Source organism: Theobroma cacao, chromosome 6, assembly GCF_053813885.1.
Source record: "Theobroma cacao isolate CCN51 chromosome 6, ASM5381388v1, whole genome shotgun sequence".
Lineage (NCBI taxonomy): Eukaryota > Viridiplantae > Streptophyta > Magnoliopsida > Malvales > Malvaceae > Theobroma > Theobroma cacao.
Genome location: NC_142644.1, coordinates 29,397,326 through 29,414,447, shown reverse-complemented (window position 1 = coordinate 29,414,447; position 17,122 = coordinate 29,397,326). Strand labels below are relative to the sequence as shown.

Here is a 17,122-nt window from a genome sequence, read left to right as displayed (position 1 = left end):
ATCAACACTTTATACAAATCATTAACAAGTTAACATCTAATGGAAATGGCTAGCACTTCATATACAAATCATCCATTCAATTGATAGGTTTAACTATAAAGTGATGTGATTCATTGAATTTTTGGCTTAATCGATAGGTAGCTTAAGGCCTTTAGGGCGTGGAAACTTTAACACCTTACTTGTGTTACTCATGGAAACAACATTGAAACATGTCTCTAATGAACTTGATTAAAATGGTGTTTGGCATTTGTCTTGCATTCTTTAGACACGAGTTAATACATTCTACAATGTTTGTTGTCAATTGGTACCATTTTACCAGTGATCGTGCATGTGTCCATCTCGAAGGACAAGAAAGCTGGATCGAAGAGGAGATGAAGTATAACGGGTGAAATTGAGGGAAAATTAAGCATAGGATTTAGATTAAAATGGCACCATTTGGATAACATGCCAAGTCAGCTACCATGTCATTAGCTCATGTGATTTTTTATTATGTGTGATATACGCTTTATTCACTTGTCAACTTAGCCCTTAATTGTAAGGAATAGAAAACGTTTGACCTTTGATTGTTGTAAGGCTAAATGCTCAAATTAGGGCTAAATGTTTTATGCAAATCTGACAAACATTATGTTTGACCTTGAAATATATGTACCTTATACGACCAGTTAATATATGTACCTTATATATGTACCTTATATGACAAGTTAGCGTAATATATGTACCTCAAACGACAAGTTAACGTCCTTGAAATAAACGTGTCCCACATGTGTCAAACACCTCTTACTTTAACCCTTAATTGTAAGGAACCGAAAACGTTTGACCCTTAATTATTATAATTGAAACATTTGAACATAAATTGACAAAAACTTAAAGATTTTTGGCTTTAAATTGAGCATTTAGTCATTGTTACAATTGACACGTTTGGCTCTTAATTGAAAAAGTACCTAAACATTTAATCTCAATTTGAGCCTTTAACAAAAAAATAAATAAAACATATTTGTAATCTGAATAGTGATTTGATTAGCTATTGTGGCGAAGTCTTAGACTCGTGTCTAATTTGATCTTTGGATACCTTTATGAATTAAATGATCATGGATCAATTTCCATTGAAAACTTTCTTGTATTTTCTTTCAAACTTATTATGTACCCATGATTTCCATTAAATATTTTGAGAATAGTTTTTCTTTTTCCTATTAATAATTTATTTTAAAAAATAATCATCTTAAAATATTTATTATTAATCTTGGTGTGTTAATTGTTTTCTTCTTATATATTATATATGAAATTTTCACTTATACTTTTTTTGTAATTTTAACTGGTCTTGAGACTCTATGATTTTTTTTTCAATTAACACTTTGTAAATAATTTTTTTAAAATTAAACTATTAATTTTATCTAATAAAATTATCAAAATACTTTTAATTTAAATTTAGCTTATTTATTCACACCAAAAGTACTTTTTACTTTTACTTGATAAAATTAATAAACTAACATTTTATGGAAACAAAAATTATTCATAGAGTGCTAATTGGGACAACAAAAAAAAAATTCATATGGTACTAATTGAAAAAAAAATCAAAAGATATTTATGAAAAAAATTGAAATCACAAGAAATATAAACGAAGTTTACTATATTACGCGTGTATGTCACTAAAATTTAAAAACCTAGCTACTTGGAAAAAGCAATTCTGTTCGATCTAGAAATGGCAAGCTTTCCGTTGATTTCTTCATGGTGGCTATGATTTGCAACATATGCCTCTTGGAGTTTTGCTATGAGCTTGTGATACAGGGGAATATTATTATGCTGTTATCTAAGTCTCACATAAAAATTATAGAATAAAATAAGGGTTTTAGTTTATTTAGAAATTATAACAAAATAAGAGGATAAAATAATAATCCCATATGGAAAATAAGAAGGCTTTCTTTCTTAAGAATTTTATCATAAAGACTTATTGAATTAATTGTTAAGCATAATCAAGTTGAAAATAAATAAAAAATATATTTTTTAATAAGCAATGATTCTCTCAAAAGAGTAAGAATCAAAGTGGGTTTTAAAAAATAAAAATCAAACTGAGAGCTTAGCTATTGTTCAGCTACTTATTTTTTGGCTAAACTAGTGAGAGTTTGGCTATTGTTCACATACCTTGTCTGTTAGGTAGTTGGCGTTTTAGCCAGTTAGCCTAGTTTGGACATTTATTTAAAAATGGAAAGGACCCGCTTTAGATCCAAATAATTGTGGAAAACATAACTGATCGTGTAGTTGACCTGTGATTTGCAAATAATAGAATTCTTTTTGATACATAAGATTCACTAATTAAGCATGGCAAGTCTAGAGTATATTTAAAGATATGATCTCATAAGAGAACTGTAGATATCTTTTTGTAATAACCTTTCAAAAAGAGAGAGAGGTTTTAGAGATTCGTGTTTAAAAGAAACACGTAATTTTTATTTCTGGAGGAATTTTGTTCCATATTACAAGGAAGTCTTTTGCTTTTCTAAGTCAAGGAGCTAGACGTAGCAAACTTTGCAAAGTAAAAGGATAAGCATCGCATACAATAAATGTCCCTATTTTTCATCCTGAAAAGGCAAAAGACAAGGACGGACAGGACAGGACATATACAGAGGTTATGGATAGGACAATAATTATACATAGACTTTTATTAGTCATAATCATAATAATAATAATGGAAAGGTTCCCCCTTTAGAGCCTACATCCAAATAATTGTGGAAACCAAACAAAAAACCTCCCCTCAAATATGTTCATCGCGGTACTTGAGGAGAAACAAGTAAGAGCCACTAACTTTTTTTTGGAAAGAAGAAAGAAGAAAATGGAGAAAACCTGGCAAAGATTGAAAGAATTCTGAGTCCCACGTGAGGCTAAACTGTCTTTTTTGTCAAGGGTTAATGTCAAGGTTTTGATTTCTACCGAGCAAAGGTTGGTCGGAGAAGATTTAATTAAGATACCAAATAAGCCTGGGGTTTCGGCCTCAACATAACTGCTTGTTGTAGATATAGTTTCTAGATAAGTTTATAAGTAAATTATTATGGAAAAGTATGAGTTGGAATAGCTGGAATACCAATTTCTAATGGTAAGTTTGATTCGGTACATTTGGTTCACTGGATATAATGAAATAAAATAAAATAAGATAAGAATTATTATTATGATTTATTGTAATTTTTAATTGGTAAAAATTATTTTGAAGTAATAAAAGAATAGATGAAAAAAAGATAAAAGTATATTTCATTATAATATATGATTATTTATTTTTATTTTATTTTAATTTTAAATATTAATATTTTATTTATAATTTAAATACTGGTCGTGAAGTGTCATATTTAGAGCTTTCTGTGTCCAAATCAAATCGTGGATCCTAGATTCGATGACTCTTTGGTCGAATTTTGCTAGAAAGCACTAGATTGACGCTTTCTGACCATATTCGGCTTTGAAACTATTGTCGCCGTTGGTGGTGAGTAGAGGTTAAAGAGAGAAAGAGAGAGGCAAGAATGCGAGAAGATAGAGAAAAACGAGGTAAAAAATAAAAAGAAAAAGAAGGTATTTATATGTTTAATTAGGGTTGTAATTTTTACATTTATAAGTGGTACTATAGTTTTTCAATTTTTAAATCTATTCCCCCAATCATAGCAAATACTGTGGGAGGTTGGGTTTAGTTAAACATAACTTTTAGCTTATTTTGAGGAATAGCTAATATTCAAGAATAATTATTCGTTGAGACTATTGCTAACCAAACGAAGGAAAAAGGAATAGATGAGAATAGAAGGGGAATAGTTAGGGGTGAGCAAATGGGTGGTTTAGACTGTTATATCTTAAAACCAAATGAACTAAATATGTTTAGAAAATCGATCAAAACTGACCAAAATAAAGGACGATCAAACTGACCAAATATAAAATTAGTTTGATCGGTTTGAGTTTGGACCAATAGACCAAAATTTTATCATTTTTTTTACAAATTACAATATTAAAACTTTAAACTTCATCCATAATTATAAAATATACAAATTATGTATAAATTAAATATATGTATATATATATATTATTTTATTATATATATGAAATTAATGACACAAGTTATATATTATAATGTTTTATATTAAAGTTTGAATAAATAATAACTAATTATAAACAATATGTTATAAAAACTAAGGTGATAACTAAAAAAGTTATTAAGTGTAATCATATAAATAAAGTTTATTATAAGTTATAGTACTGCTTATATATAAAGTAAATATATGTATATATACAATATTTATACAATTATATATATTTATAATATTTTATATTACGAAACATTAGTAAAGTATAATAATTATAACATATTAATATGTACGATATTTATTATCATATATTATAATATTAATATATAAATTATATCATTTAAATTATATAACTTATAATTTCATATTAATACAGATTTATAAATAAATATAATTAAAATTAAATTGAAATAATTATGATTTGTATACGTATATATAATAAACTAATATATTTTAAGTATATTATTAATTAAGTTTACTATCAAATCTTTCTAATATATATATAATATTATATATTAATATATTAATATATATATATATATATATAATTAGTTTAGTTTTTTGGATTGATTGATTTAAAAATTTTAAAATTGAGAACCGATCAAAAAGTCAATTGAACTAAACATTTTAGACCAATTGATCTAATGTATTAATTAAATTGAATCATTTTATTCAAATCACATTTAATTTGAATAAATAATTAATGTGATTTGATTTTATTCACCTCTAAAACTAACTTAACTTTTCACTATACCAAACTTGTTATAAATGTTTTAATTACCTTATTCTCTTTTATTACGATGCCATGGCGAATCTTAGCAGCCGAAAGAAAAAAGGTTTTTCTTATTGCCCATTAACATCATGCGACCAAATCACTATGGCAATATCTGCATTTAACACGTTTTACAAACTTTCAACCAATCAAACATAGTCAGAGTACTGCCAGCAACAGTGTCGTTTCCCTCAACCTTAATAAATATTGGAACCGATCGAGTTAGTCTCAAATCATCACTTTAAGAACAAGAAAAAAGAAGACCAAAGTTAATAGCAGTAGTTAGAACTAGTACATCGTATGGCAGGAACCAGGGAAATGTTCTGTACACTGGCAACTGACAGATTATTCCCTGCGAAATCTCCTCTTCTAGGCCATCTTTCCGGCCGGAGAAGCAAGTTTTTTTCGTCCACCACTTCGTTCATTTCAGGCAAGAGAAGATTAATGCGAGCAAGGAAGGTGGAGTCAACCCCCATGGCAGCTCTGACTGAGGTTGAATCGATCGAAGATGACCAGGAAATTCCAGTGCAATTCAAGTTGACAGCGCTGGTGACAGTCAAGTATGACACCAAGGAACACGTGAAGGATTTCATGCTTCGTTGGTTGGATTCTCAAGGCGGCGTTACCAAGAAGGGTGTCATTCTCCAGCTTGTTAGCACCCAAATTGACTTAAGTAAGCGTTGGTTATCATCTTCTGATGGAGATACAAATTTTTTTCATTAAAACTATACTATAGTTATAAGGATTAACTTTACACATTATTTAGGTGAAAAAAAGGTACCTTATAATTTGAGATCTTGACTATTCTAATTCGTCCTTTAAATCAATGAAGGGACTCGAAAGCCAAAGATGAGCAAGGAAGCTACAATAGACTGGTCCAGAACCCTGAACAATTATTCTGACGAAGTTAGTAGTCACAAAGTTCAATTTCTTGTTGATACAAACTTTGGGGTCCCTGGAGCTATGATCGTGACCAACAAATATGAACAGGAGTTCTATCTGGAAAGCATCGCCATCGAAGGCTTTGCTTATTTTGCTTGCAACTCTTGGGTTCAACCACATAGGCTCCAAGCAGAGAAAAGGATCTTCTTTTCTAACAAGGTAGACATTTAGATAGAACCACTAATCTCCTCCTTTTTATACTTGAACAATTGAGCCAAAGTTGTAATACGATATTTTGCATATGGCAGGCATGTTTACCTTGTGAAACACCGGTAGGACTGAAAGAGCTAAGAGAAAAGGAACTAAGGCAATTAAGGGGTAATGGAGAGGGTGTTAGGGCATTATCAGATAGAATATATGACTACGATGTTTACAATGACTTAGGATGTCCAGACGGAGGAATTGAATTTACAAGGCCAATTTTAGGAGGTGAAAAATGCCCATATCCACGACGCTGCAGGACTGGACGCCCTCCAACTAATACAGGTAAACATTTAGAGTATCAGAAACCATTCAGAGTATGTAAGAAAATTTGATTTAATTAAGTTAATGTTGCTTTCCTTGAGTATGTCTCAGATGTGAATGCAGAGTCTCCTATCAACGAATTGGTTCCTATGTATGTGCCGAGAGATGAAGCATATGAGGAGCTGAAGAAAGAAACAATCGCAGCAGGAAAGAGGAAGGGGCTGCTTAATAATTTGGTTCCATGGCTAAAGGATGTTTCAACTGATAATGATGCTATCCAAACGTTCTCTGAAATCTATGATCTCTATAAAGAGAGCCCTTCCCTTGAAATCAAGTCACATAAACAAGACGGATTTAGGGAGAAACCTCATTTCCTGATAACGATTAATAAGATGATCAAAGAATCCACTAGAGACATTTTCAAGTTCGATCCACCAAATATCATCTCCAGTAAGCATCAATTTCTTGCTCTTTAATTAATGTGTCATACTGAAAAAGATTACCTCAAGCACATTAAAGAAACTCGAATAATCCTTAAAAAAGAGATGCTCCAATCTCAGGGGATCCATCGTGTTGTGTACGAGATGATGAATTGGGTCGTTTAACACTCGCCGGTATGAACCCCTTAAGCATAGAAAGGCTAAAGGTGACCATAATCAGTTCCTTTTTAATTATAATTTTGAAACCAAAAAAATTTTAAGCTTTTTTAATGAGAAAACTGAAAATTTTGAACAATTTTTTTACTGAAGAAGAGTTTTCCTTGTAGACATTTCCGCCTGTAAGCACTCTGGATCCCTCCGTCTATGGTCCAAAAGAGTCAGCAATAAGAGAAGAACACATCACATGCCATCTCAATGGCATGTCCGTTCAACAGGTTTGGAAAAGATTAACTCAAACATGGGAAGACATATGGCAACGGTCTGAAGTGCTTAGAAACAAACTATAGTTATATTGGTTTGATTTTTTCATGGAACTTACTACATTTTTTCTTTTTGACATTTGAACTTGTTTTTCAGGCACTAGAAGAGGTTAAGTTGTTCATTCTCGATTACCATGATGTCTACCTTCCGTATCTTAACCGCATAAATGCTCATCAAAATCGAAAAGCCTATGCAACTCGAACAATTTTCCTCTTGACACCGATGGGAACTTTGAAGCCAATTGCTATTGAGCTCAGCCTCCCACCCACAAACCCGAATTCACCTTCAAAGCAGGTTCTCACCCCCCCAGCTGATGGCACTAGCAGCTGGTTGTGGCAACTTGGCAAAGCCCATGTATGCTCAAATGATTCCGGTTCTCATCAACTCATCCATCATTGGTATATGCAAAGATTAATTAAATTGATTTTAGCAAATATGTCTTGAACTTTTGATTAACTAGAATTAGATGACCAATTAAGATTCAAGTTAAACTAAAATGACAGGCTACGAGTCCATGCATGCATGGAGCCATTTATCATAGCGGCGCACCGACAACTAAGCATAATGCATCCAATTTACAGGCTTCTTCAGCCTCACATGCGATACACGTTGGCAACAAATGCACAGGCTCGCGAGGTTCTCATCAATGCTGAAGGAATCATCGAGTCTTTCTTCTCCACCGTAGAATGTTCTATGGAGATTACTGCTCCCGTTTATCGAAATTGGTGGCGCTTTGACATGGACAGCCTCCCTGCAGACCTCATTAGAAGGTAAATACACAAATTAAGCTTCCTCCCCAAATTATGTTCTACCTGAAAATTTTGGTTGGATTAAAAATCAAAACCTGTATAATTTCAGAAATTAAATTGCATAAGATTCCATCTCTATCTGTGTAGAGGGATTGCAGTGCCAGACCAAACCCAGCCACATGGACTTAAACTACTTATTGAAGACTACCCATATGCCAATGATGGGTTGTTGATATGGTCTGCCATTGAGGACCTTGCTCAGACCTATGTAAAGTACTACTACTCTGAGGCAAGTAAAATTCAATCAGACTCAGAACTCAATGCCTGGTATTATGAATCAATCAATGTAGGCCACGCTGATATCCGCCATGCGAACTGGTGGCCTAAACTCTCAACTCCAGATGATCTCGTCTCCATACTCACCATCATTATTTGGGTTACATCAGCAAAACATGCTGCAGTGAACTTTGGGCAATATCATTATGGTGGATATGTCCCAGTGCGTCCACCGCACATGCGGCGACTACTGCCAAATGAGAATGATCCGGAGTATGCAACTTTCCTTGCAGATCCAGAGGGATATTTCTTGTCATCATTGCCGAGTTTGCGTGAAACAACATATTTCATGTCTGTTCTTGGCATACTCTCCGCACATTCAACTGATGAAGAGTATTTAGGAGATAGAAAAGACTTTTCAGCTTGGACAGGAGACCCTGAAATTATTGAGGCCTTCCACAAATTTTCAATAGAGATGAGAAGGATAGAAGAAGAGATAGAAAAGAGAAATGCTGATCCAAAGCTTAGGAATAGATGTGGGGCTGGCGTTTCACCATATGAGCTGCTTATTCCATCCTCAGGACCTGGAGTTACCAGTAGAGGAGTACCTAACAGCATAACAACATGAAGGGGAATCTCCTGATTTCTTGAAGTTGTTGACAATTAAAAATACAATTTGATGGAACATATCAATGCCTATATATGCAGCTAGAAAGTTACTAGCTCGAATTTGTATTGTATTTTGTCCAATAATTAAAGAATTAGTATTGGATTATTACCTATTTTAATCAACTTTTCAACCACTTCGAACGAATGGTTTGAACTCATGTGGTGGATTATATGTATTCGTTATTCCTTCAATCGAAACAAAACAAATTTAAAAAAGATAACAAAACTTAAAGAGATTAATCAGCGTCAAAATGTTATTTTTCATTAATACTTTGACGTTTGCGCATGGTGGATATAGACTATGATTAAGAATGTGACAACCTGCTGCTGGCATAAAAGATTCTTGCAATTCACGGCATGTTCACCATGAAGATCTTCTCAAGATGGGGATCCCTCACTGAAATGTTTAGACACCTACTGATGGGACAGAAGATTGGGATCAAATTTTCCTGAAATTTGAATCTTGAATCTTGAAAGGACATTGGAGCATATAAATAGTTCTTATTTGTAGCGTATTGAAAAGGAGGAAATCCTTCTCTCTAATGGGAAAAAATGACAGAAGAGAGAGGAAATCCACTTTTTCGGTAATTGCAAGAAAAGGCTGACCAAGTTTGGCCAATGTTAGTGAAAACTTAGCAAATCAACCATATTTCTATTGCATCATAGACCACTGATTTGATTATAGTACTTGGGAACTGACAAGGAAGCCTGGAAACCTGGTGGATTATTAACTCGCACTATTATTCAAACAACACTGCTCTTTCCAGGGAAAGAACATATACTCACAATCAAATTGTTTTATGCAATGCATGATTAAACAATAACAATAACAAAATTATGGAAAAAAAGTAAGCCGACCAGCATTTCGATTTCATAGGAGTTTTTAAAGAATGAAAAGGAACCGTTAAAGAGTTTTAACTGCTCTTTCTGGTCCACCCCTTGTAGCCGGCCACAAGCAATTTCAGCACAAATGTTCCATAAAAAGAGCAACATGCAAACTGTTCTTTCTCTTTAGAAATCAAGACCTGATTATAGCTGTGATACGTTGGTGCACCACGGTTGGAAAAGGCAACTTCATCGGAGAAACTGTAAGAAATATTTTCCCCAACCATTTCAAAAAAATGGTTCCAAGAATCAACAATTCTATCCAAAAAAGGAGGAAATTAAATATCTAAAAGCTACAATGTTAGCAAACGTGCTTAAAATGATTAATATGAACCAAAAAGAAAACTAGTAAATAATTATGAATGACTGTAAGTGAAGATTTACATTGGGTCAGGGACTGCTCAAGGTGCGCTGATGAAGAGGAGTAACTATTGTGACAATGAATTCCATTAACATAATCATATTTAAAACGAAAATGGGAGCTGTGGAGCACACCAAAGTGATTTTAGACAATCCCAAGTCCTTTTATATATATTAATTGTGGTAAAATGGTGGCAATTGGCAAAGAAAGCGTTTCCTCTTAGAGGTACTCTGTTTCATGGTAGGGGATATTCACTCAGAAAAACGAATTAAAATTCCCACGGCCATCTGCAACCAGTACTGACAAAGAATTCATAGAAAGATTAGACTTTAAATTGGAGCATAACAGGGAAAAGGAAAATCCATATGACTCTTTCAAAATCAATGGAGGCACTATGGATGATGGAGACAGGATGCTCTGTCATTGTCTCTATCCATATGTTTCGACGCAGTTTAGGATAATCTAAAACTCGTGCTGAACGTCAAGTTCCAAAGCATGTTCTTTTACGTTTGGTCCTTAACCCTCGCAAGAAAATGATGTATCATTACACCCCAAAAACATTATTTGATTAAGCTAGCAATACCCTGTTAACCATGTATGAACTCCGAGAATCTACATGATTTTCATTTAAGTGTAAGGATCTTTGATAGCAAAAACTAGGGATGCTTGAGCTGGATGGTTAAGTTAAGGCATGACAGAAACAGATTGCTGCTAAGTTTCTCTCTTTTTCAGCCCCAGTATAAGCTCCGTAGACAGAAAATATGTGCTGAAGCTATGTGCTACGTCTCCAGGAGATGGAACTATTGTCAGGTCATCCTAAAATGTACTTAGAACACAAACTCTGAAACTTGAAAGCTAATTAGTAAAACGACAGTTCCCAACACATGAACTGTGAGCCAAATCAAGAAGTGCCAAGCTCATCGCCAACACAATTTGGGCAACCTCAACCCCAGGCGAAAAGGAGAACCGGCCGCCTTGAAAACTCTGCTGATGGTCAGTCAACCCATCATTACCTTACGCGATCTAGCAAGCTCCAATCAAACCAGCGATTGCCTTAAAAATCCTTCTGACCAATCTGATGAGGAATCAAAGTCGTAGTCGGATGCCTCACAATGTAGATTAGAGGATCTTATTGAAGTTGGCATGAAATCCAAAGTCACTAGAAAATTGCAGAAGCTGAGGAAGAAAGGCATTAAAAATCTCTCAAGATGAGTCTCTTCACCTACTCAAAACAGCCGCTTGTTGGTAAATCACAAACACCCAAGGTGAATTTCACCCCATCTAGGGAAGCCGAGCAAATATGGGAATTGGGCATGCAACTGGGTCTTTCAGCACAATGCTTGGAACGGATCATTCTTGAAAAATTGAAGCAGACAGAAAAGTCCAGACCCGCTATTACAGTCGTGTGTAAGGACTTCGATTTGATGTATATATTATAGCCAGCAGTTCTTTTTTGATCATGCTTTGCTGAACAAATCTCACTCTGCTATCAGGTTTCGGTCCTTTCTATATGCACAGTTACAGCTGACTGAATATGACTTTTAACTTTATTTTGTCTTTGTTCTTGAGCTCATGAATAACAGGCAGGGGTGCGGAATTCTCTTCTCTTATTGGTTCCTTTGGGATATTTCTCTTTAGTTGATCACCACCTTCAAGCTATTCGAGCATCCATTTCTGAATTGTGATTTATGCGTTTACTCTGCTGGAATGTAAGGGCCTTGGGAAGCTACGTCAAAACCAGAATGGTTTAATCGGCTGATGGCTTGGAGTTTTGGGCCTTGGGAAGCTACGTCAAAACCAGAATGCGTTTACTTGGGTTTAACGGCAGGTCAGGAGCACGTTTTCAGGGAAAGTAACTCATTCGTGAACTCATTGGTACGGTGTGGACAAAGAGACCATAGTTCTTGGCATGGTGGGACTCTTATGTGTGACTTGTAGCAGGTTGTATTGGCAGTTTTTAAATGTCTTATGTTCATTTGGATAATTAGGACGCAGAACCTGGCTGATTTTATTGTAAAGCTTGCAGGCATGGATGTGAGGTGTAAATACTTGTACTGACAGTCATTTAGACGTTACTTTTGTAGGGACTATGAGGCTGGCAGATCCATCTTAAGTCTGCTCTCCTCACGCTGGTTCCATCAGCTTTTTCCCAACTTGGGATGATTAATAAAATTTTCTTTTCACTAAGCCAAAAAAAAAAAAAGTAAAACAGTGATTTTATTCTTTTTCGATTCTTTGTATCAACCTGTACCTTTTTCACCTCCTCCATCTGCCTCATCAAAAGAACCTCTTTATGAAAGCTTATCCAAGCTTTATCCGCAGAACTGTTAGGGTCCTGATAATGTTTAGCATAACTTCGTCCAACTAGTACAGGTAACCATTTAGAGTATCTACAAAAGTTTGATCTAATTAAGTTAATGTTGCTTTCCTTGAGTATGTCTCAGATGTGAATGCAGAGTCCCCTGTAAAGGAATTGGTTCCTATGTATGTTCCGAGAGATGAAGCGTATGAGGAATTGAAGAAAGAAACAATCGCAGCAGGAAAGAGGAAGGGGCAGCTTAATAATTTGGCTCCATGGCGAAAAGATGTTTCAACTGATAATGCTGCTATCCAAACGTTCTCTGAAATCTAGGATCTTTATAAAGAGAGCCCTTCCCTTGAAATCAAGTCACATAAACGTTCTCCGAATGCTCCTCCTTTGCCGTTTCTTTTGACTTTCAAAAAAAAAGAAATCAAAGTCACATAAGTGTCGTAACGTGCGGGTTCGAGAACCCGACCGCTAGACGTCAGCGAAAATTAAATCGGTTTAGGAGTCGTCATCAATCTTTTTTTTTTATCTAGGTGTGATTGGTTACCTATTAACCCGTTTCAAATCGACGAAGTCCTAAATTAATTTCAGGTCCGTCAAAAAAACGAGAACTGATCCACGTTTTTCAGAGATAAGTTCGGTAGTGCGGTTACGCACAGAGAAGGGTTAGCACCTCCGTAACGTCCGTTCCGCGAACGGTACCATTTAATCTTAAGTTATCCTATTATAACCTACTTTTGATTTAGTCCCCGCTTATTAACTAATTTTCTATTAAACTGATTGCCCGAGTCTTTTATTTGATTTTACGTATGCACATGATGCAAGCGTAAAATGATGTCATGACTTGTTTATTTTAAATAATAGGGTCGGTAATCTTTTATTGAAAAATCATTCGAAGACCATCCCAACGCTTTGGTGAAGTTTCGAAATTTTTCTCACATAGAGATATCCTCGGAAGAACTCGTCTCTACAAACTCTTCGGGAAAATCCCATCATCGGAATTCCAACACCATTTGTAAGATAAATGTGGCATGCTATGACAGGATAAAGTGATGATGTCTACATGCACGCGTTTATTGACTTAAGCGGTTCATAATTCATCCGATTATATGTTTAATAATTTATCACCTTATTTATATATTTATTTTGTCATTTTTTTCATGGATTATTTATTTATTTTATTATTTTTTTTGTTTTTTTATTTTCTATTTAGATCCATATCTTTTAATTAACATTGTTGATTAACATTTAACTTGATTATATAACTTATCAAATAAACAATTAATTAATTTATTTTCTTTAACGATTAAATTAACTTTATTTAGTAATACTTATTTAAACTAATTAACTAATATAAGTTCAAATACAATATTATGTAAATCTATTATTTTTTAATATATATGTCATTTTTTAACAACGATTATTTGACTTAACGGGTATTGGAGTTTAGAGTTCGGATTTATTTCGACGCTTCGGTGAAAATTCGTTTCGAACTTTGCATCCAAAAAAAACATCCACCTGAAAGAGGTAACTCTTTGCCATTTTTTAAGCAGAATTCTATTATTGGATTAACTCAAATTAACTACTTGATTTATTTTAATACTTGTAATTTAATATTATATTGTACATTCTATATATTTATAAATACCTAGAACATTTTATTTTCTCTTGCCTTTACAACTAATTATACTTTATTCTCATTTTTTATTTCTTTTCATTTTTTAGACCCATTTCTATTATTTATTAATTATTTTATACATATTAAAAAAAACTAAGTACTTTCTAATCTTCCATTTAATTAATTAATAAATTTTTTTGCCTTGTTCATTCTCCTATTTTTTTGTTATATGTTTATATATATATTTATACATGCATATCTATTAATTTACTACATCTACTATCTATTGTATTAAATATTTTTATTTTTAGCTTTCATATGTTTTGTTTTTCATATGCATAAATTTCAAACAACACCAAAAATAATAAAACTATTATAACACTTAAACAAGAAATTAAATAACTACTTTCAATAACTCAAGCCCAAATCATTATTTAATGAATAAGTCCAATACCTATTGGGTTGTAACTAACCCACTGCTCCAAATGGGTTCAAGCTCCACTGGCCTTCAAAAGTCTCCTCCAATTAGGTCTGGGCCCAAAGGGCCTGTTGCACTTGTGTTTTTTGGTTTGGGCTTGAATAGTCCAAGAATGCCTTAGCCCAAAGAGGAAATCAAGCTTGCTACAATAGCCCACTTGATCCTCTTCAATGTGCACCGTTTTTGGCTTCCGAAATGCTTCAAAACGACGTCGTTTTGGTCTTTTATACTTAGGTATAAAAGCTTCTTTTCTTTTCTCTCTCTTCACTTTCCTCTCTCACTTTCTCTCTCTTGCCGCCACTCTCTCTATCTTCTCCTTAAGTTTTTTTTTTTTTTCTTCCTTCTCTTCCTCTCTCACTTTCTTTCTCTTGCCGCCACTCTCTCTATCCTCTCCTTAAGCTTTTCCCTTTTTTTTTTTCTTCCTCCTTCTTCCTCTCTCTCCCAGCCGTAACACCCCCACCGTCGGCGCCTCTCTTTCCTTCCCTACGCCGACCTCTCACCTCTCTCTCTCTTCGTCTTCTTCCTTTTTTTTGCTCTATCTTTTGTGTTTGATTGTGGCATTTTTTTGGTTTTTTTTGTGTGGCTAGGTAGCTTGCTGCTGGTAGATTTAGGATTTTTTTGATCTTTGGTTTTCTTTTTTTTTTTTGGAGATGGATCGGTTTTTTTTTGAAATCTTTCTTGGCTTTTTTGGCTTCCAAATCCCCCTTTCTTTCTTGCAGGTGGTATGCTTAAAAGCTAGGTTGTCCAATGCCAGAACCCCATCATTCATGGTGGTTGGGGAAGGGATGGCTGGACGTATCCTCTCTTTTTTTTTTTTAATTATATATATATTATCTTATTTTATATTTTATTATTCATTAATTTTTTAGAGGTGTCTACAATAAGCAAGACGGATTTAGGGAGAAACCTCATTTTCTAGTAACGATTAATAAGATGATCAAAGAATCTACTAGAGACATTTTCAAGTTCGATCCACCAAATATCATCTCCAGTAAGCATCAATTTCTTGCTCTCTGTCATACTGAAAAAAGATTACTTCAAGCACATTGAGGAACTCGACTAATCCTTAAAAAAAAAAAGCTGCTACAATGCCAGGGGATCCATCATGTTGTGTACGAGATGATGAATTGGGCCGTCTTAACACTTGCCGGAATGAACCCCTTAAGCATAGAAAGGCTAAAGGTGACCGTAATCAGTTCTTTTCAATTTTAAAAAAATCTAATTGTGCTTGTTAAAAAGGAAGAAAAAGGAAGAAATAAAGAGAATTGTAGCACTTCCTTTAATTCTCATATTCGGTAATTGGTACCCTAGTCAACTTCCAAATCAAGAAGAAAATATCTTCTTTAATTTAAATTGATAAAAATGTATGAAGCAAATTTTTTGTGTTTCTCATAATCTTGATGTTTTTTTTTTGACAAATTTAGATATTTAGTAATCATTGAAGGGTTTCAATTAGTTGATAAACCTATAACGAAATCAAAAGGAAAATCAAAGATAAATTAAATCATTAACCCTCTACAACCTGAACTTTTCTTTCAATCTTTTTATTTTCTTCAATCTGGATTAACTTTAAGAAAGAGAATTTTTAAAAATTTACGTAACACAGTTGATTTAGATTCTTTTAAACTCAAACAATGATCAAAGCAATAACAAAACAATGGGATTGTTCAATGAGTTTGATTTCCTTTGTGCTAGTATTGCTAATATTTCCTTTGTGCATACCTTGCACGAAGCTAATTCTATGACTGACCCATTAGCCAAGTTCGGGGTTGACATGCTTTACGCTTGGTGGGAACATCTGTGATTTGGATGTCTGCCCTATGGTGAGATCTATGTTGGTGTACTGCTATTTTATGACCGGTCTGTATCTTGGGGCCGTGTCGCTGTTTGTGAAACGCTGCTGGTAATTTTATGTGCTTTAATTGTGGTGGTTCTCCTGTTGCGGTGTTTCTATGACGCTGACTGTTTCTGTGTGGTTGCTGCCTTATGTGTTGCGGTATCTTCTACAGGCCCAGTGTTTTATGGTGCTGTGGAATTGTATGGTGGGATGGTATTCTTTCATCTCAATATCTGCGGTATGGGAGCTTTCAGTACTGGTGTCTCTCTATCTCTATTTGCTGGGTGTGTCATGTGGGTGAAGTGTAAGATTAATGCGTATTGTTATGTTATTTTCAGGTGTTACATGATATTTTTACCCTTGTCGGATGTCTTTCATCGATTGATCAGGGTCTGCTTCGTTGTGGCAATGCCCGTGGTTGTGTAATGTCAATTTGTGTCCAATAAAATGACACCAATTGACTGAAGAAAAAAATAATAAACAAAAAAATGGAGTAGCGGCTTGTTTTGCGAGTTGGGTTCCTTTTAGACATTCTATTATTATGGGTCAATTTGCAAGTAGGTACACGAAGAAAGGTTACATTTACAACCTGTTATTATTTTATTTTATAGTATATATATATATATATATATATATATAAAAGGAAAACATTAATTACAGTAATTTTTTTAAAGAACATTAATTAAACTATTATGCACGACTGAAAATTGATCTCTTTTCATTCAATGAGCATAATTACGAACAAGCCACATTTATAAAAAAAAAAAAAGCCTTTGAAAAAAAATATTTGTCA

The 17,122-nt window shown here is 33.9% G+C and overlaps 1 protein-coding gene across 2 annotated transcripts; it reads left to right on the top strand.

Annotated features, from left to right (window-relative positions):
- Nucleotides 1-5,121: 5,121 nt before the first annotated feature.
- On the top strand, nt 5,122-8,953 carry LOC18596845 (lipoxygenase 3, chloroplastic-like). 2 transcript variants are annotated; one of them, XM_018123201.2, is made up of 9 exons: nt 5,122-5,494; nt 5,654-5,922; nt 6,012-6,249; nt 6,340-6,678; nt 6,789-6,874; nt 6,995-7,102; nt 7,245-7,546; nt 7,652-7,918; nt 8,045-8,953. In XM_018123201.2, exons 1-9 carry the CDS (start codon nt 5,122-5,124, stop codon nt 8,799-8,801), a joined length of 2,739 nt encoding a protein of 912 aa, XP_017978690.2. In that variant the 3' UTR covers nt 8,802-8,953. The 2 variants fall into 2 exon arrangements, with proteins under 2 accessions (XP_017978690.2, XP_017978691.2); XM_018123202.2 differs by having other exon boundaries at nt 5,131-5,494; nt 7,730-7,918.
- Nucleotides 8,954-17,122: the final 8,169 nt, after the last annotated feature.